The sequence below is a fragment of the Protopterus annectens genome, chromosome 10.part0 (assembly GCF_019279795.1).
Source record: "Protopterus annectens isolate FY-2018-M chromosome 10.part0, PAN1.0, whole genome shotgun sequence".
NCBI classification, from domain to species: domain Eukaryota; kingdom Metazoa; phylum Chordata; order Ceratodontiformes; family Protopteridae; genus Protopterus; species Protopterus annectens.
This window is the reverse complement of record NC_056744.1, coordinates 1,659,161,487-1,659,183,232: the sequence shown is the minus strand read 5'-3', so window position 1 is coordinate 1,659,183,232 and position 21,746 is coordinate 1,659,161,487. Positions and strand designations below refer to the sequence as shown.

The 21,746-nt window shown below is 42.1% G+C and overlaps 1 protein-coding gene across 2 annotated transcripts in view; it reads right to left on the bottom strand.

The window, feature by feature from the left end:
* Window positions 1–21,746, bottom strand: part of LOC122813871 (putative zinc finger protein 66) — a 172,994-nt gene that overhangs the window by 136,394 nt on the left and 14,854 nt on the right. Inside the window, exon 2 of one of the 2 annotated variants that reach the window (XM_044086411.1) lies at window positions 10,264–10,390. The exons of the other annotated variant lie outside the window; for it this stretch is intronic. Coding sequence (XP_043942346.1) covers window positions 10,264–10,390 — 127 coding nt within the window. The remainder of the gene's footprint in view (window positions 1–10,263; window positions 10,391–21,746) is intronic. 2 annotated transcript variants of the gene reach the window in all.

Sequence of the window (21,746 nt, the reverse complement as noted above, 5' to 3'; positions counted from 1 at the left end):
GCATCTCTGTTTTCAGAGCAGACTGTCTTCCTCTCGGTTTTGGATCCTTTCTTTTTGTTTTTCAGCTTCATGTTGCTGGCCTCCAACTGTCTCCCTGTTGTTCTACATCCTCAGCTACTCCCACAGACTTTTGAAATAATTTCCACTCTTGTTCCTCCTGTGGAGCAGCTTTGCACACCTCCAGCTCATTCTTACCTTATTTTAGTTCCCGATCCTTCCTTATCATTTCAATTTAGGCACCAATAACCACTTTTTTTAATCAATGTTCTGTGCAAAGCTGCATGCCTAATCAGTGACTCTGCATCAGTTTGTTAATGTCCCCATGTTACTCTGTTATTTTAAACAGGAGGGAATTCTTACCTGTAGCAATCGGAGGGATATCATGATAAGTGGGAACAATTCTGGAACAATTCTCATCTTGGGATGGGGAAGACTAAAAGGAAAGAGATTAACTGGGGATTATTTATTATTATTAAATTATGAAAGGTCCACGTGTCTGATTTACAATGGGCCCAGCTGGCTCATTGCAAATGGCCTACATGCTTTAGAAATCAATTAATATCATTGCAAACTGGGCCAAGGAGGCTAAATTCTCCTAGTATTCTAAACAAATAGAGTGGAATCAACTACACATTCTTTCAAGGTTTTGTAATTTCTTTTTATTACAGAGGTGGCAAGACATGGCTAAGAAAAGCTTGTATGCTTTCCCAGAGAAGTGGATAGTGTTACCCAGATGGGATCATGATCATTAGAACCATTAAATGGAGAGCACTGTTCAAGTGTTATGAAGGACTGTTACAGGAACATGGCCCCTACACCCAATCTTGTTCCAGGCCTGGAGCTCCGCATGCATTGGTATCCTGGGAAAAAAGTAAAAAATGGTGTTTACATCTGTAGTATTGTCCTTAAGGCAGAGCTCAGTGATTAATACAGTATCAGTGCTGTTTATGCACAGAATGGAGTCAAGTTGGTGTAGTCTGTGATGCTACCAGCACTTAAAAAGAGATTCTAAAAGGAGTTCAAAAATGGTGGGAATTGTTGATCAGCAGAGACGGAAAATGGTTTTGCGTGATATTGTTAGGAAGTAGAAGAAACACAATTAAGCAGAGGTAGTACAGGGATTTTCCTCTGTTTAGCTGAAGGAACTGATTTTATGTGGGATGATTTGTTTGCATGGAAGGATTCTATTTATGTGTGATGGCAGACTTCAATGTTTTCTAGCAATTAGTTTGGAACTAAATTGGTATGCTTTACTGAGAACATAACGGGGCTGGAAGTTTGTGCTAGAAGGTATGAGAATGGTAAGGTTGCAGCAGACCTGTTCTGAGTTAAAATATGTATTTTCAAAATAGCCTAAAAGAACAAAAGGAGAAAAGTAAATAAGTCAGTTGTTGGTAGCTTGGCTTGAAAGGCTTTTATGGTAGATAAAGTACAGTTGTGTACCTACCATAAATGTAGATGTTTGAGTGTATTCACTGTTGCAGTCATTACTCTTGGGTTATCCTGCTGGCAGGCTACCCTCAGTTGGCCAGAATTCCAAAGTCTAGGTTCGGCGTCGGCTGCTGTCGCCTCTTCCCTGACGTCAGTGCGCCAGGGGTATAAAAGATGCAGCCGACACCATTTTCTTCAGTTTTTCTTGCCCCAGATGTCAGGTGCCCACAAATTGGAAGGCTGAAAACTATGCCAATAAAAATGCATGCACAAAAATCATTTCCTTCATCTACAAGCAAATACACCAAATAGGTTGTATAGAATAGAGAAGTGCAGATAAGTCCCAGCCTCAGTAAGAAGCTGAGATCCCTTATAAGATCCTCCAAAGCTAGCTACGAAAATAACATTGCCACTAATTCCAAGGACAACCACAAAGCATTCTACAGCTATGTCAAGAATCTCAATGGCAACACCCAGATCTGCTCCGAGTTACAGCACAAAGGCATGAAAATTACAGAACCAACTGATATTGCCAACATCCTGGCAGATAGGTTCAGTGCTAACTTTACCCCCCCCCACCCCCTAAAGGGCCCATATCTATACAGGAAGAATGCAGAGTCCCTGTAATCACAACTACGCAGGTGAAAGCTGCACTCTCTAAAGCCAAAAACACAGCATCCATGGGACCGGACAACATCCCAGGCTGCGTTTTACACCAACTTCAGAATGAACTGGCTCCCCACTTAAGCACCATGTTCAATAATAGCCTCGCATCAGGCTTTGTGCCCACTGAATGGCGCACAGCAACAGTTATCCCACTCCACAAAGGGGGAGCCACCACTGATCCCGGGAACTATAGACCTATTAGCCTGATGAGCCTGGTCTGCAAAGCCATGGAACGTATCATCATGGAACTCATAAACAAAAACATTGGTAACCTCCAAACTCTGGATCCCACCCAGTTCGGGTTTGTGAAAGGCAGATCATGCCTCCTGAAACTGATAGACTTCTTTGAGGCAGTCACCAAAGCCGTAGATGAGGGTAAAGTGGTTCACACAGCCTATCATGACCTCGCCAAGGCTTTCGACACCATCCCCCATTCTGGAATTATAGCTAAACTCAATAAACTAGGCATAAATCCCTACATCACAAGATGGGTTGCCAACTGGCTCACTGACAGAACCCGCACTGTAAAAGTTGCAGACTCCAAATCTGACCTCAAACCAGTGACAAGTGGAGTACCACAGGGTTCCGTCCTGGGACCACTCCTGTTTGGTATCTACTTCTCTGAAGTACAGGCTAACACAGAAGGCCTCTGGCTAATGAAGTTCGCAGATTACTGCAAAGTAGGAGCCATAGTCAAGTCCCCAAATGATGTGAACATCCTACAGAAGGGCCTCTCTGAGACAGGTGCCTAGTGTCAGAGCCATGGCCTCAAGCTCAATGCCAAAAAGTGCAGTGGCATCCCCTTTGGTAAAAACTCTGTACCCATGAACTACCACATAGGCAGCAATCTACTTAACACCGAATGCATGATAACAGACCTTGGGACCCATGTGGACAGTAGTCTCTCCTTTGATAGTCACATCGCCACAGTAGTCAGGAAGTCCTTCTACGTGGCGCACCTCATCATAAAAGGGTTCTCATCCAGGAAAAAAAGAGGTCATCGTTACCCTCTACTCATCACTCATCAGACCCATTATAGAGTAAAACGCCCCTTTTGGAATGTACCTCACAAGACATCTGCAGCAGCTGGAAAGGCCACAGAAGTACCTCACAAAGAGGATTACTGGACTCAAACAAATGCCCTACACTGACCGCCTCAAAAAACTCCAGCTTTACTCCGTAGCATATCACCTACTCAGAGGTGATCTCTGCCTAACATATAAAGCTATGTCAAACCCAGAGCTGTTGGACGGGCTACACCTAAAGAAATCCCAATCCCTCCAAGCTACATGCTCTAGGGACCTAAACCTTGTCACCACAATAAACAGGACATGCTGGAGGGATAGATTCCTATCCCAGAGACTTCCCATACTCAGGAACAGGCTACCCATCTATGTCAAGCAAAGTTCTTCATTAGCACTCTTCAAGAAAAATCTTGAGGCGTGGATGGGAAATAGGAAATACACCCCGGGGATCACTTCTGTGTGTCTGCTCGTCAGTGGCACAAGAAAATAACTTTCTTGGGTGGCGTAAGCCAGGGAACCTTGTTGGCTAGGCTTGCATAGGCCCTTGGGCCGATAGCCTAGTACCTACCTATGAACCTATGAAAAAGGGGGATGGTGGGTGGGTAACCTGGACTGCAACAGTGAATACACTCAAACATCTACATTTATGGTAGGTACACAACTGTCCATGTTCATCGTGTTTCACTGTTGCAGTCATTACTCTTGGGTTGAATCCCAAAGCTGAGGAAGGGTGGCTGGGCTAAATAGGATTAGGAGAGGCAATGAGGCCCTGCAGAACTGCAGTGGCAAAGCCTGCTCTGGACTTAGATAAGTGGTAGTGCTTTGTGAAGGTGTACACTGAACTCCAAGTTGCAGCCTCTAAGATATCTTTGGTTGGTACTCCTCTGAGGAAGGGTGCTGAAGTGGCTGCTGCTCTGGTGGAATGAGGCCTAATGCCCTTAGGCACTGATTTGCCATGTTGAAAATAGCAGAAACGGATGCAATGGCCTATCCATTTAGAAATAGTCTGTTTTGAGATGGTCTTTCCTTGTGATCCTGCAGCATAAGACACTAAAAGTTGCTCAGTCTTTCTGAAAGCTTTAGTTCTGTCCAAGTAGAAGTGTAACTGCCTGTGTATGTCCAAAGAATGCAGAATTGTTTCACCCTTTTTCTGTGGATTAGGATAAAAGGTTGGCAAGTGAATGGTTTGGTTAAGGGCCACACTGGATACCACCTTAGGCATAAATGTAGGGTTTGTCCTCAGAGAAACCCTGTCTGGGTGAAAAATGATGAAAGGTTCCACAGCCATGAGTGCTTGTAACTCCGAGACTCGCCTTGCAGAGGTTATTGCTAGGAGCAGAGCTGTTTTCCAGGATAAGAATTTTATATCCACTGTTGATGCTGGCTCGAAAGGAGGCAGTGTGAGTTTTTCCAAAACATAATCGACGTCCCAGGCCGGAATTGGTGCTCTTCTTGGAGGCCTAATGTTTTTGGCCCCTCTGAGGTACTGCCTTATTAAAGGATGAGAGAAGATAGGTGGTTCTGTATTGTAATGGGCTGAAATGGCAGAGGCATGAATCTTAATTGATGAGAAGGAAAGGCCTTTGTTCAGCATCTCAGTTAGGTATTGTAAAATCTGAGGGATATGTGGTACACACGTGTCAATGCCTTGTTTCTGGTTCCAAGCACTGAATCTCTTCCATTTTTCTGCATAAGATTTTCTGGTGCTGGGCCTCCTGGCCTCCAAGATAACAGCCATAACAGCTTTTGAAAGAGGAGTGTTCTGAATGGCTACATTATCCGCCATGCTGCCAGATTTAAGGTCCTGAATTGGCTGTGCAGGATCCGATTGTTTTGTTGGGTCAGCAAGTGAGAAGTCTGAGGCAATATCCATACTGGACCTTGAGATAAGCTCTTTAGGATTGGGTACCAGTGCTGGCGTGGCCAGTCTGGTGCAATCAGTATCATTTTTGGCTTCTCTTGTCTGACTTTTAGGAGTACCCTGGGAAGGAGAGGCAGTGGGGGAAAAGCATATACCGTTAGATTTTTCCAGCTGAAGGATAGGGCGTCCACTTTCCATGCTTGCTTGTGATAAATCCTTGTGCAAAACCTCTGCAATTGGCAGTTGTGAGGGGAGGCAAATAGATCTATGTCTGGGCATCCCCATTTCCTTATTATCATGCTGAAGACTTGTGGATCCAGTTTCCATTCGTGGGGATCCATGAGGTTTCTGCTTACTCCGTCTGCCAGAGTATTTGTTTTTCCTGGCAGGAATTGTGCTTGCAGGTGAACTTGAAAAGCCAATGCTTTGTCCCATAAGGTATTGCTTGTCTGCAGAGGGGGTAGGAATGTGTACCTCCCTGCTTGTTTATGTACCACATGACCGTAGTGTTGTCTGTCTTTTATCAGTAACTGTCCTGGATGAAGCAGGGCCTTGAAGGCTGTCAGGGCATTTTGAACAGCTAGCATCTCTTTTTGATTGATGTGAAGATGCATCTGGTTTGCAGGCCATGTGCCCTGAAAACATTTTCCTGCCATATGGGCCCCCCCAGGCATAATCTGATGCATCCGTTATCAGTGTATGTCTGGCTGTGGGTAAACTGAATGGCAGACCCTTGTTGTGGTGACAGGCTTCTGCCCACCATCGAAACTCCTGTTGCAGACAGGGAATGAGTGCAGTTACTGTCTCCAGGCTGTGGCAATGCTGAGTCCAAACACTTTTTAGGTACCATTGTAATTTCCTCATATGCAGTCTGGCATATGGAATAGAATGCAAGATGCCATGAAACCCAAGGCCTGCAGGATTTTCCTTGCAGATAAGTGGGTTTTTGTTGCCAATTTCTTGAAGTAAGTAGTCAGATGCTTATGTTTGTCTGACGTGAGATAAGCCATCTGGGCAGTTGTATTTAAGCTTGCACCCAGGAATATTATCTCTTGAGAGGGCACTAGTTTTGATTTCTTTTCGTTTACTGTGTACCCTAGGCCAATTAGTAATCTTTTTACAAATGCCAGATGCTTCAGAAAAACATCTTTGTTCTCTGCTTGAATTAGGCAGTCGTCCAAGTAGGGATATATTTGAATTCCTTTTTGTCTGCAAAACGCAATTACTGGTGCCAGGCATTTTGTGAAGACCCTGGGCGCAGCAGATAAGCCAAAGAGCAGTGCATAGAATTGGTAATGCATTGAGACAGCTATGAATCTGAGGTATCTTCTGCAAGATTGTCTGATTGGGACATGCAGGTATGCCTCTTTTAGGTCCAACGTTACAAGCCAAGCCTTCTTGGCCAGCATGGGCAGTAGCTGCTGTAGAGTCAACATCTTGAATTTTGGAACTTCCAGAAACGTATTTAAAATTGACAGGCCCAGTATTGGTCTCCAGGTTTTGTCCTTTCTGGGTACTAGAAAAAGTCTGGAGTAAAATCCTTGTCCCTGCTCTTGTTGCGGTACTTGCTGAATGGCCCTCATGTCCATGAGGGCTGTAATTTGTTTTTGTGCCTCTGCCCATTGATTGTGCGGCAGGTCTGGCATACCTTTTGTCCTTGGTAGGGTGTGAAAATGGAATATGTAGCCTTGGGACACTATGTTCAGGACCCATTTGTCTTGGGTAACCATTTTCCAATTTGATGAAAAAAGTGCTAGTTTTCCCCCTAAGGGGGCTGCCAAAAGAAAAGTGTTGGATCTGGTAGAGGAAAGTCATTGGGACTGTTTCCTGAAAGGCTGTGATTTGTCTTCGCTTTTGGAGGTAGGAGCACCCCATTGTTTAGGCCTGTATGAGCCTTGGGGCTGAGATCTGCCTCTGGGACATCTGTATCTGCCACTTTGTGGTCTGTCTGACACTGGAAAGGACCAATTTGTAAAGGGCCAGTTCCTGCTAAACCTGGGTGGCTGCACCTGTAAGAAATCCTTGACTGTCTGCATGGATTTTGCTTTATCCTTCATTTTTTTCAACACCTCTTCTGCTTTAGTACCAAACAAAGTATCATGCTGCAATGGTGCATCTAATAATTTTGCTTTAACATGATCAGGCAGATTCTGTTCCTTTAACCAAGCATGCCTTCTAATAACAGAACCTGTAACAGCGGCCCTGCAAGAGGCCTCCAGCGAATCATAACCACATTGCAAAGTATGCTTTCCTACTTGTTCAGCTGCATGCAATAAATCCTGCAATTCCTTGTTCTCTGAACCTTCAGTACTTGTCATAAATTTCTGTTTAAGCAGTGACATTAAATATTGCTGATATTTAAGCACATGAAAATGACAATTTAAAGCCCTTACAGCCAGGGTAGCAGAAGTGTAGACTTTGTTCCCCCATCTGTCTAGAGCCCTAGAGTCCCTATCAGAGGGGACAGGGTTTTTTGCAGTGAAAGCTTTAACCCCTTTGGGACCCTGAGATATAGTTTCTGGGTCAGCAGCAGGGTTTTTATATAGGAATTTATGAGAATCCAGGACCCTGTAGTACCAGTCTGGCTTAGCAGGTGCAGGGGGTAAAGAGTCAGGGGACAGGCCTGACTCTGAAAATACATCATCTACAATATCCAGGACAGGTGGAATAGCAAGGGGTCTGTGCTGGGGAAGTAGCAGAAAGTCTCTGAGCCTTTTCTTAGATTCAGAATAATCTTGGCTCTCCCACTGGAAATGCTCCCTCATGGTATGCAGGGTTTCCCCAAAAGAATAATCCTCAGGAGGAGAGGCTGAAGGAATGGATTCTTCAGTGTCAGAATCCTCATAGGGAAGCATTGAGTAATCCTGTTCAGAAGAGGAATCAGAGGAAAAAGAAACCTGATCAGAAGAATCATATTCTGTCTCTTGTCTAGTCCTCTTATCAGGAGGGGGATGGGAGCCCCTGATCAAACTAATTAGGTCTTCGGCCATTTTGAGCATCTGTTTTTTAGGCATGGATGTCTGAGAAGGAGAATGCTGTACTTGTTTCTTTGTCTTTAGAGCTGCTTTAGTCTTTGTCTTTGAAGCTGAAGATGGCTTAATATATAGTTGTGTAGGTCTGAAGACACCCTCAGAAGCCGATGCCTGCTCAGCGGCTCCGGACCCATCTGAGGAAATGATTTCCGAGTGTCCAATACCTTGAGTTTCCAGAGGCCCAGTCGGCTCCACATGGGAGTCAGAAGCGGCCTGTGGCTCTGAGGTAGCGGGCGCCAGGAACTGCGAAAGCGCCTCACTGAGAACTGGCGAACCGGCGACTGGCCTAGCAGAGGCTTCGTCGTCGGTTTTGGACCTCGGATGCCTATCCTATTCCTTGTCCTTGCGTTTTTTGTAAACTCCGGTTGTCGGCTGGTCAGACGGCATTATATAATTAAATCTTCGGCTAAAGTAATGAAATGCAAAATCGAACCAACGTTTGATAGTGCATTGGTTAAATCTATCACAAAACCGGCAGCTAGCAACGTTGTGATCAGGGCCTAGGCAAGGAATACAGTAAGAGTGAAAATCCTTATGAGGTATTTGCTTCCCACAAGAAATACAATTGTTAACTTTTTCTGACATCAGTCTGGAGCAAGAAAAAGTTTCCCCAATGGGGTACTTAGCTTTAATGAAGACTTCGGATCTGAAATTCAAATTTGAAAATCTCAGGAGTCGGCTGACCGGCACTTGCAAACTGCTTTTGCTTCGGGCACAGCGCGGCAAGAAAGACTGAAGAAAATGGCGTTGGCTGCATCTTTTATACCCCTGGCACACTGACATCAGGGAAGAGGCGACAGCAGCCGATGCCGGACCTAGACTTTGGAATTCTGGCCGACTGAGGGTAGCCTGCCAGCAGGAAACCCCAAGAGCAATGACTGCAACAGTGAAACACGATGAACATCTTTTTGTTAGGTACTGATGTTAGCAAGCTAGTAATGAGTTATGATTGGTTGGTTAAAATTAGAGAAAAAATAAGTCAGTGAAGGGTTGAAAAATATTATGTGTGAAGGAAATAAAGTAGATTGGGCTGGAATGAGGCTAGGGTTCATGACCAAAGCAAAGCCAAGTGTAGCAAGACAAAGTGAACTGGGGACCTTCCACAAAATAATTCCAGCAAAACAACAAATTGGGGAAATGTCATCCAACAATCATTTCTAACAGATGATTAACAACCAAACAGTTACATCTAGGCCAAATAATTCAGGCAAGAGGAACATGGGAATAAACCACCCAATACAGTCTCTGGCAAACTAGAAAACAGATCATCACTAAATTCAAAATTAAAAACACAGTAAAATGTTTTTTAATGCCGTCCTAGCACAGCAGACCAAAAATTATTCGACATGAATGTCTGTACACTCTGAACTATGAGAAAACTGTTAGAAGCACGCAGACTTCTAATAAAGACACAGCAACATGGAGCGTAAATATTCTGCCTTAACAGTTTACACAAACAGCATTATAGAAGGTGACAGACCTTTCTTAATGCTTGCTAAGCATTTTACACAGCAGACCCATTTATGGTGATAATAATAATACAGGCACACATATGATAATACAAAGTAGCATTTTATTTTAAAAAGCTGTACATGAACTGCACCTTTCAAGGCTTGGGTTTTATTTCTCAGATTTCAAACTTTGTACTTTGAACAATTATTTTAATGAAGCCAAAGTTTCTTTACTTATAAAATGAGGTATAGACTTCTAACAGGTCACGCTTTGTTAATAAAAGATACTTGAGAAACAAACTGCCAGTCCCTCATGGGATACTGCCTGATCACAGTATGTTATCCATGGGGTACCCGAGGATAAAAAATGGGCATCAACTACCCCTAAGGAAACAGCCTATTCAAGGGGTGGCTGTTTTATGCAGAAAAAGAACAGATGGTCACAAATGTCAAGCAGTACAGGAAAAGAGTTTAAAAACTGAAAATAAACCTGTTATAATGTGATATGTACCTACAGTAGCAGAACAAGAATGCTAAATCAGAGAGAGAGAAGTGCTTATGCTTGAGAAGAATCATTCTGGACAAGAAAGAGACGCATCACTTAAGACCATACAAGGTCAGTGGAGACTGATGTTAATTTTGTCAGAACCCTTTGGAATAAACAGAGAGAAAGATGCGACATACCCTCACCAAACAACAGTGAACTGTACAGTTCTGAATAATTCTAGTATATTTTCATATTATACTTATAACTTTTCAGAATAATGACCTCACTTCATAAGCCCACGCACACTTACCAACAGAAACACAGGTTTCGTAGTTCTGTACCATCACGTCCCTGTACAGCTCCTTATCTTGTTTTCTTAACAATTTCCACTCCTCTTCTGAGAAAGTAACAGTGACATCTTCAAAAGTTCCTGGTACCTGAAAGGCCAAATAAATCCTCTTTAGTATGTATTATATTCAACATATAATCTGCACTCTTTCAGCAGCACAGACAGCGCTATTTGTACTTTCTTAATTTACTGGGTAGGGGGGCCTTTCAGCCATATGCTTTGGTGCAGAAAAAAATAAAGTTATAGATATGGCAAATCTGGCTTGTGGACAATTCAATAAGCACCAGGCTGTGCAGCCATATATGCAATTAACTATTGAAAAAAATAATTTGATATATGTATATACATATATATATATATATATATATATATACACATATATATATATATATATATATATATATATATACATATATATATATATATATATATATATATATATATATATATATATACACACATATATATATATATACATACACACACACACACACACACACACACACACACATATATATATATATATATATATATATATATATATATATATATATATATATATATATATAGATATATATTTTATTTATTTTATTTATTTATTTTACATTTGTTAACCGGGCTAGTCTAGCTGGATATATTTCCATTTTCAGTAGAGGCCCGGGGAGAAAAGCTCCACATATAGAGATAAGAGATATATCATGAGCTCTATTAACAGATTACAGACTGGTAGGACTTAGACAAGGAATATTGTTATCCAAACAAGAGTAGGACTTAAAAATTTCTAGACAATCTAAATGACATCATAATGAATATTATTACATAGTTTAAAACAAGGAAACAAAAAAAAAAAATTGTAAGACCAAGGACAGAGAAATGTACATTGTTACTAAAAGGAAAGGAGTTTAACTTTCTGGATAATCTAAAATAACATCATATTGAACATTTTTGCTTATTTTAACAGCAGGTAAAGAAAGTGGAAGACCAAGGAGGAGAGAGAAACAACAATAGAGAGAGAGAGTAGAGTTATAAGAGATACAGGTTTACTGGAAAAGAGTCATAGCCAATAGGGAGGAGAGAAATATGAGAGAGGTATGTAGGGTGGAAGGAAGCTTAGGGGAGAAAGGAGGAGGCACAACAGAAGGGTGAGAAAAGAGGGTTAAGGGGGGAATCAACATTTAGTCAGGATTAGAGCAGGGACACATCCAGTGGCTTCTGAGGTATGTTCTGAGTTTTTGTTTAAACAGAATAGTAGATGGAATGGAAGTAAGTTCGGTAGGAAGTCGATTCCAGTGTTTACCTATGGAGTTTGAGAAGAGGGAGTCACCAGCTAGGTTATTAGATTTGGTTAGGGTAACTAGCAGTTTGCTAGATGAGCGGAGTGAGTTCAGATTAGCATATGGGGTTAAGAGGTTAGAAAGTACAGGTGTGTTAAGAGATTGGTAGAAAGCTCTTTGGACAAATGTAAGTTGGGAAAGAAGTAACATGTTTGTCAGTTCAAGCCAGTTCAGTTGCTGCAGATTCAGACAGTGGTGAGTTATGAAAGGCTTCCCAGTAACAAATCTAGCTATGTTATTGTAGGTATTAGACAGTTTGGAAAGATTGTTTTTCTTGAGGTTAGTATAGATGGGAGAAGCATAGAGAAGAGTGGAAATGAGATGAGAGTGGGCAAGAGTAGTTTTGGCTGGGGAGGTTAAGAAAGTCTTAATTCTATAGAGAGAGCCAAGTTTCCTATTTACACATTTAATGGTATTGTTGATATGACAGTCAAAGGTAAGATTGTTGTCAATTGTGACACCTAACAGTTTGGTAGTAGGGTCGGGTGATATAATGGTTCCATTGTTAGATAAGATAGTGAAATCTAAAGCTGGGGATCTGGTAGTAGGCTTAAAGAGTAAGAGTTTGGTTTTTTTTTGCGTTTAGGAGTAGGCAACGATTTAAGAACCAAGTTTCCACTTTTGAAAATACAGCTTGAGTATTTGTTTGAAGTTCAGAAATGGATTTAGCAGAGCAAATTAGTGTGGAGTCATCAGCATATTGTATACAAGTAGCCTGGGGAATAGCTACTTGTAGGTCATTTATAAAGAGGGAGAAAAGAAGGGGTCCAAGAATAGAGCCTTGGGGGACTCCGAGTGAGATTGGGAGAAGAGATGAGAGTTCCTTATTCCAGAGGACGGCCTGTTTCCTGTTAGTGAGATAGGAACTAAACCAGTGGACAGCGTTAGCTTCTAAGGAAAGAGATTCGAGAATTTTTAAGAGGAGAGAGTGGTTGACCATGTCAAAGGCTTTGGACAGGTCAATAAAGAGAGCTGAAGACAGGATGTTATTATTACGATTCTTGTTAATAAAGTCTGTGAAGGAGAGGAGAGCAGTGGTTGTGCTATGAAAAGGCCTAAAGCCATGTTGACAGTTTGTAAGAATGTTGTTTTTTATTAAGTGGTTCATTAACTGACGGTGAACACATTTTTCCATGATCTTTGCTAGTGGGGATAAGAGAGCTATGGGTCTATAATTAGAATAGTCATAGGAGTTCCCTCCTTTATGTAAGGGTATAATGTGAGAGATTTTCCAGATATCAGGTATGGTTTCTTCATTAACAGTTCTATTAATGAGAATGGATATAGGATAGGCTATTTCAGAGGCTGCTTTTTGAAGGAATTCAGATGGCAGTTGGTCAGTATATATATATATATATATATATATATATATATATATATATATATATATATATACACATATATATATATATACTATATGTGCACATACACACATACAGATATATACACACACACACATTTTATATATGTATATATATATATATATATATATATATATATATATATATATATATATATATATATACACACACACACACACACACACACACACACACACACACATACTGTGATGCTTTGCTTCTTTGTTCAGACATGTTATTTGAGGTATCATAAACCACATCACTGTAAAGCAAATCTGTTACTGTTGAGAGTGACCAGATATGATTCTCTGCATGTACAGGCCTGAAGCTTGGAGATGCTTTGCATAGAGATAATGGCCATCAGGGACAGTGTTTTCTGCCTGGCTGCATGGTACAGAGGGATGGAACCCTTATTGAGAACCACATGAGTGGGGTATGAGTAGTGGTGGTGGCACTAGAGGATGGGGCAGGGAGGGGTTAAACTGAAGAGATATGTCCCACTCACCTCCCCTAGAAGAGGAGACAGTTAATGTCACTCATGATGTGCACAAGAAGATGTGATTTCATCATTGTAGACTGGGTAAACTATCTTCATAGCCTGAGGGAAGACGGCAGGGTTGCATATTGACAAAGTCCTTTACAGAAGTATGGGAGGTCAAGGGTGGTCACCCCATTGTATGTCCCCCTTCTGTTGCACTAGGCAAACGTCCATAGGTAAAATGCAACGTAAGACAAAAACCTCTAAAACCACTCCTGAGGGATATCTATATAATGGCGCCTCTCAGTCAACCATCAGCCTGATGATGGGGGACAAATGGGTCAGTTGGTCAGGAAAGCATGGCTGATTGACAGATAGTGAGAGTAAACAGTGCAACAACATGGAAGTCTTTTCCAAAAAACAATGACCACACAACAAGCAATAAAAACAAGACTGTCATTTAAACTATTTAGCGTATCCAGACATCATAGCTAAATGACTAGGGGATTCACAGCTAACAGAATATAATACTGCATTAATTATCAGTTGAACAATAATCCAATAAACAAATACCAATACTATCCAGCCTATAAGAAATTTCCTATAAAATACAATGCCAACTAATTCTGACACTAAAAACAAATGGTAAAGAAGTATTATGTTTCAAAATATACTGTGATTCAGTTTTAAACAACAAAAGTTTTCTCCAGTGTCACCCTACTGTTAGAATATACTGTTAGTATATAGGGCATGGAATGGAATTCCAGCATGAAAGGCATTAATATGGGTAGTTACAGTACTGAAGGATGAAAAGTCCTCACTCCTTAATGTGTTTTTGTAATGTAACCTCAACTGTGTGTACAGCTTTCCCAATGTACCACAGGGAGGGAGAGCAACTACAATTTATAACATACACCACATTACTGTTGTGCAATCGCATCCATAATTAAGATTATGTATATGGCCAATGATGTTCAGAAATGTTACATTTAGCCAACAGCAAAGAGGTTCATAGGTAGGTAGGTACTAGGCTATCGACCCTGGGGCCTATATAAGCCTAGCCAAAAAGGTTCCCTGGCTTTCACCACTCAAGAAAATTATTTTCCTGTGCCTCTGTCAAGCAGTGACACAAATGTGATCCCCGGGGAGAATTTTCTACTTTCCATTCAGTCATCATGATTTTTCTTAAAGAGGGCCAATGAGGAGCTTTGCTTGACATGAATGGGTAGTTTGCTCCAGAATTTGGGAAGTCTCTGGGACAGGAATCCATCCCTCCAGCATGTTCTGTTTATTGTGGTGACAAAGTTTAGGTCCCTGGAGCATGTGGTTCAGAGAGATTGGGATTTCTTTAAGTGTAGCATGTCCACCAGCTCTGGGTTTGACATAGCTTTCTATATTAGGCAGAGATCACCTCTGAGTAGGCGATGTGCGACAGAGTAGAGCTGGAGTTTTTTTAGACGGACTGCGTATGGCATCTGTTTGAGGCCGGTAATCCTCTTAGTGAGGTATTTCTGTGGCCTTTCCAATTGTTGTAGGTGTCTTGTGAGATGCATACCAAATGGGGCATTGTACTCTATAATGGGTCTGATGAGGGATGAGTAGAGAGGAACAATGATCTCCTTTTTTCTAGAGGAGAACCCTTTTGTGATGAGGTGTGCCACATAGAAGGATTTCCTGACTACTGTAGTGATGTGGTTATCAAAGGAGAGACTACTGTCCACCTGTGTCCCGAGGTCTCATCACACTTTCAGTGTTTAGTAAGCTACCGCCTATGTGGTAGTTCATGGGTACAGAATTTTCCCAAAGGGGATGACAATACACTTCTTGGCATTGAGCTTGAGGCCATGACTTTGGCACCAAGCATCTGTCTCTGTGAGGCCCTTTTATAGAATGTCTACATCATTAGGTGATTCTATTATGGCTCCCAGTTTGCAGTCATCTGCGAACTTTGTTAGCCAAAGACCTTCTGTTTTGGCCTGCACTTCAGAGAAGTAGATGCCGAAAAGGAGAGGACCCAGGATCCAATCCTGAGTTACTCCACTCATCACTGGTCTGAAGTCAGTCGGCTACTTTTACTGTGTGGCTTCTGTCAGTGAGCAAGTTGGCCACCCATCTTGTGTCATAGGTATTTATGCCCAGTTTAGTGAGTTTATCTATAATTCCAGAGTGGGAGATGGTATCGAAAGCCTTGGCAAGGTCAAGATAGGCTGTGTGCACTACCTTGCCCTCATCTACAGCTCTAGTGACTGCTTCAAAGAAGTCAATCAGGTTTAGTAGACATGATCTACCTTTTACAAACCCAGAGTGCGGCCCAGGGTTTGGAGGTTACCTATGTCTGTGTTTATAAGCTCCAAGATGATACATTCCATGGTCTTGCAGACCAGGCTCATCAGGCTAATGGGGTGGTAATTTTTATGAGTAAATGGTTGCCAGTATACATGAGGCAATATAAGCCTAGCTTTGTAAAAACACACGTACCCTTATTAAGCTTACTTAGATGGTCATTGCTAGCAGACTGATTTTGTGAACAGCAACAACTGGGCTTGTCTAAGGGACATAGGTGCCAGCTCAGAGGTGATTTTACAATCACCCAACCAGTAGTGAAGGTTGCACTTGAACAGGGTCATGAAGGAGCACTGCTTCACATGAGGTGGGATCCTATAACAGAGGAATGTGAGTCGCTGGGGGATATATCTGTCTCCCCTGCATGTTCTGTTTATATCACTGGCTAGGATGAGAACCCTGGCACAAGTTATTCCTGTCCCCTTGATTTGCAGATGTCCAGCATTTCCAGTTGGGCAGGGTCTGAGACTTCTCTGTAGGTCAGGCATAGGTCACCACTCAGCAATTTGCAGTAAACAGACTACAGTGACAGGTCTTGTAGTCTTTTTATGTATATAATATTTGGAGGACCTGCATTCTCCCAGTCACAAACCTCTATTTTTTCTCCAATTCCTGCAGTAAACTGGTGAGGTACAGACAGAACGGAGCCTTGTACTCAATTAGTGGTCTGATAAGAGTGCAGTAAAACAGAGCTATATAACCTCCCTGGTCTTGAATGTGATTGTCCATATGTACAATATGCACACTGCAGAATGTGTGTCTCACCACTATGGACACACAGTAATGAAAATGCAGATTGCTATCAACATGTGTTCTTAAGTCTTACAACACCGTGTTTGAACTGACAGAGGTGCTATGCATATAATAATTAGCAGGTGTGCTTAATTGCTAAAGGGGAAAATGAGGCATGGTTTGCTGTAAGGTTCAGTCTGAGTTTGGCACCAATCATTTGTTTATGTCAGCCCCTTTTGTAATGTGTTACCATATTTGGAGGAATCTATACACGTCTGTCCAATTAACAGTAACTTGCAAATGTGGTAAACCACAGGCCACCTACCACTGGCTGCACTTCAGGGAAGTAGTTTCCAGACAGTTGATGTCCCAAGCACAGATCCTTGTGGTATTCCATTAGTGTGTGGGCTAGTGGTGGAGGTGCAGTCCCAACTATGAGAGTGTGTGTTGTGTTCGTGAGCCAGTTGCCTATCCAGCTTGTACTGTATGGCTCAATTCCCAGATGGGACATTTTCACTATGAGACATGAATGGGGGATATTGACAAAGGCCTTGGATAACTGAACATAGGCAGTATGTCCAGTTATGTCATCCAGGTCTTCGGAGTCAGTATCAAAGAAATCCACAAAGGTCAATAAGCAAGCTCTATCATTGACAAACCCACAATTGGTAAGTTCAAGTGTGCTGAAGGTCACCACAGTCCCTGTGGGTATGGTCCCAGCTGTACAGATTTTTGCAGAATGTCTAGATTTTTGCCACATATTTGTGACAGTTTCTCATAAAATTGTGGTTTTCTGGCAAATTATTGACAAATCATTGAGAGCTGAAGCCAGAAAAATAATGTCAGACATTTGAGTTTCACACTTCATACTCTTCAGAAAATTCATGCTAATAAAAGCAATATTTAAAAAAGTATCCCTATTTTAGGGCCTTTGTCCACCCATTACTGACGGCTTTGTTCACATATCTTGATCTAAGAGTTTGAAGATATGGCCCATTCTGATTCCTGCAGTAGCTGTGCAGATAAGGCTTTTTAGTTCTATGGGTCAGTAGTTGTAGTTCTGCAAATTACCAGATTGAAGTGCATTGCATAGCACATAACATCTGATATTACGTTTTGGAGATTGGCTGATGTATGTGTGGAAAAAGTACTGCGACACCAGGGCTGTAGTGCTTGGGGGTGCCAACACGTGGATGTATTTTAAATATATAACATACAATTAGATAGGGAAACATTACAAACTGAGGGCCCCAAGCTCAGACAGAGTATTGTGAGACTTGGGAACACATGTTGATAGTAATCTACACTTACATCACTATGTGCTCTAGTGGTGACCCACACAATCTGCACAGCGAACATCAAACATATGGACATCATATCCAAGACCAGGGTAGTCATACCTCTGCTGTACTCTACCCTTATCACACCAATAATGGAGTATAATGCTCAAATCTCTCTGTACCTCACCAGACGCCTGCAGCACTTGGAGAGACACAGAGATGTGCTTGGGAGACTCCCAGGCCTCCAAACATGACATACCTGAAAAGACTGACATACTTGTCACTGTACTTAGTATCATGCAGGCTGCTGAGAGGTGACCTATGGCTACCCTGCAGAGTAGTTTCAGACACTGGCCTTCTGTAAATGATGGACATCTGCAATTCAAATAAGACAACTCTAATTTGCCCCAGGGTTCTCAACCTACACTGTGACATAAACAGAACATGCTGGGGACACAGATATATCCTACAATGATTCACACTCCTCTCCAATAGGCTTCCATTGCATGTGATCCTGTTCAAGCGCAATCTTTTCTACTAGTTGGGTGACTGTCAAGTCACCTCTGGGCTGGCACCTATGTCCCTCAGACAAGACCAGTTGGTGCTGCTCACAAACACAACCATCCAATTGTGCTCAATAATTGTACTTGTGTTTTTGCACAGCTAGCCTTCTAAAGACCCTAGTGCTATTAGGCTAGTAGCCTCATATGAACCTATGTGCTTATGTAGGCCTCACAACTTGTTGTGAACCACATGGCTTGCTGATGTCATCTATAATACATTCACCTGCACTCTTGTATAAAACAGACGTGTGCCGTGCCACTTGCTTAATGTACTGTGCTCTGTAATCTGTGTATTTAGATAGGTAGGGGTTCCGTTCTCACTGCAGTCAACTGTGTGTGTGTGTGTGTGTGTGTGTGTGTGTGTGTGTGAGAGAGAGAGAACTTTTGCATGACATTACAGAGAACATTTTACACCAGCATGTGGGACACTTATCTTTTCCTCAACAGGCATTGCTGATGACATCAGCTACTTCACATTTTGGATATGCAGTACCCCACCAGGTCAGAGTCAGGCAGACATCACTTCAGCCTATATAAAAAAGTTTACAGTGACATGGCTTTTAATATATCCACATATATCATGGCATGGTGAGCAGCCCTGAGATATCTTGCTGAGAAATCCCTATGGTCTCTCCAACTGCTACATGTTCCTGGTGAGGTACATGTAAAAAAGAGCATTCTACTCTATTAGTGCTGTAATGAGGTTTGACTACAGTGCTGTCCTACAGTCCTAAGATATCAACATGATGGTGTGACTTAGGATCTATACAACATAGGCTTTTAATAGCAGTGTGGACAGTTGATTGCCAAAGTTCAGCAGGACTACTGTCAATGTTGTGATTAACATGGAACTCCACTTTTCAGATGGACAACGTTACAAGCAGACATTTCTGCATTTATTGTAGATCATGTGCCTTTATCATTAGTCAGTTGTGGATTTTAGCTCCTCTTGTACTATGTTATCAATAGTGGACTCAATGACTGCACACAGTATGCAAGAATCAGCAGACTTGGTAAGGCAAAAGCCATATACTTTAGCCTAAACTGTCATGAAATACAATGCAAACAGTGAAGGGCCAAGCACAGATCCCTGGGGTTTGCCACTGGTGACAGCTCTAATGGTACAAGTTGATTCACCAACTTTCACATGACATGTTCTCTCAGTGAGCCAGTTGTTTATCCATCAAATAATGTAAGGTTTAATCCCCAGCTTGGGTTTTTTCTTAATATGATACCTGTAAGTATAATTGTGTCAAAACCCTAGGCCAGATCATAATAGGCAGTATGTACTGTCTTACCTTTATCCAGGCCTATCAGATGGAATAAATGTGCTGTGACATCACAGATCACATATGGTGTGACCCAGCACATACACCTTCCTGATACAGTTGAATACACAGTTCAACACACTCTCCACACTGCAGATGTCCCCATACAAGGCTGCACATCAACATGCATCCACCTAAGCTGGGGAACAGTACCTGATGCATACATGTATAGAGACATCCTGACTCTCCTCGACTGTGAGGTAGACCAACATGTCATCATGGACCTCCTCTACAAGTACACTAGTAATATTCCAGGTGTGTGAAACAGACCTGTGTGAGATGCTACTGCTACATCAGGTCCGTTACATCTAATAGATGTCCTCAAAGAGGTCATAGAGGGCATGCATGATGACAACAGTATCATCATGTGGAACTTGAACAAGTCAAGGCATCTGACAAAAATCTACAATGGGGTATTCAATCAACACTGTAATATGTAGCCATGAACAGGTATATTACCAAATGGGTCGACCAGTGTATGATATACGTGGTATCTCACTATGTCGAAATGTGTGATGTGACATATATCTCAGGTCCAGTGATCAGGTTGGTGTATCAGGGGTGTCTGCTAGGGTTTTTCCTACCAATAAATTCAGTGATGGACATCACAGATGACATACGCATGCTGTGTCTCAACAGCTGCGTGAAGGACTATAGCTTGTGGACAATCATTGACTCCAACTAATTTATTAGCGTAACAACAAGCAGTATCAACAGATACCAGAGACTGCTGCCACAGCCATGATAACACCTGCATTTACAAAAACATGGAGGAATTTGTTGAATCAGGAAACAGACACACCACCAAAGTATAATGTGGACATCAGACCCTATAATCATACCGGGTCTATATCACATTATCACATCATAACAATATCGAAAGGCTACAATGTCGAAAAGGCCGTTCAGCTAAATTTTTTTTGTGAGATTGCGGTACAGTGAGGATCGGAAAATTTGCCCTTTCCTCACTGCAGTGCGATCTCGGAGTTGGTATAGATGATAATTAGCAGGGGGTGTGGGGGGCACAGCCCCCCACAATAACTGTTTCGATGAATGGCCTTTTTGACACTGTAGCCATTCGATATCGTTACGATGTGATAATGTGATATAGGCCCATCATACCTATAGGAATGTGATCTGTGTCCTGGGGTAGAATGTAAGTGGTACATCCATCAGCCTGTAGTCACAGTGTTGACTACTCCCATGAATGTAACAAAAATACTGGGTAAGTGAAGGACATGCACACCAGAGGCCATAACAACTTCATGATTCCCAGACTTCATCACACCAATAACCGACTACAATTCTCCCTTTATGTACCTCCCTACACATATTCCTGTGGTGTGTAACTGAAGTGTACCACCTTTATCACAGGGCATTGACATACAGCTTATTGGCCATACCGAGGTAATCTTATTGGGGAATGTACATGCCTGTCTGATGGTGAGGAACAACAGGTTCATAGGTGTTTACTAAACTAATGACCAGAAGGAACATTTTAAGCCTAGCCATGCATTCTAAATCTCTAATAAGTCCTGATACCCTTGATACATGTAAGCAGGGGCATGCGAGATGAGCCCTTTACAGGTTGCCTGTGTCCATTAGAGACATAGGTGCCAAGCCAGTGATGAATTTCCTGTTCCCCAGCCAATTGTCCAAGTTGCACTTGAATTGGGTTAGGGAGGAACACTGCTTCACATGCCTGCTCCAGAGACAGTGTAGTCTCTGGGATACATACTTGTCTCTCCAGCAGGTCCTATTTATATCACAGGCAAGGTTTAAGTCTTTAGAACAGGTAATTCTGGTGCTGTTTGATTTGTGGATATGCAGGAGGTCCATCAGAGTGGGGTCTGATACTGCCCTGTATGCCATGCATAGATCTCCTCTCAAAAGTCTGTAGGAGACCGTATACAGGGATAGGGCCCTGAGGCGGTCCGCAGAGGGCATTTTACTTGAACTCTATATTCTTTTAGTGAGGAACTTCTGTGGACATTCCAATTGTTGGATATGCTTTGTTAGGTACAT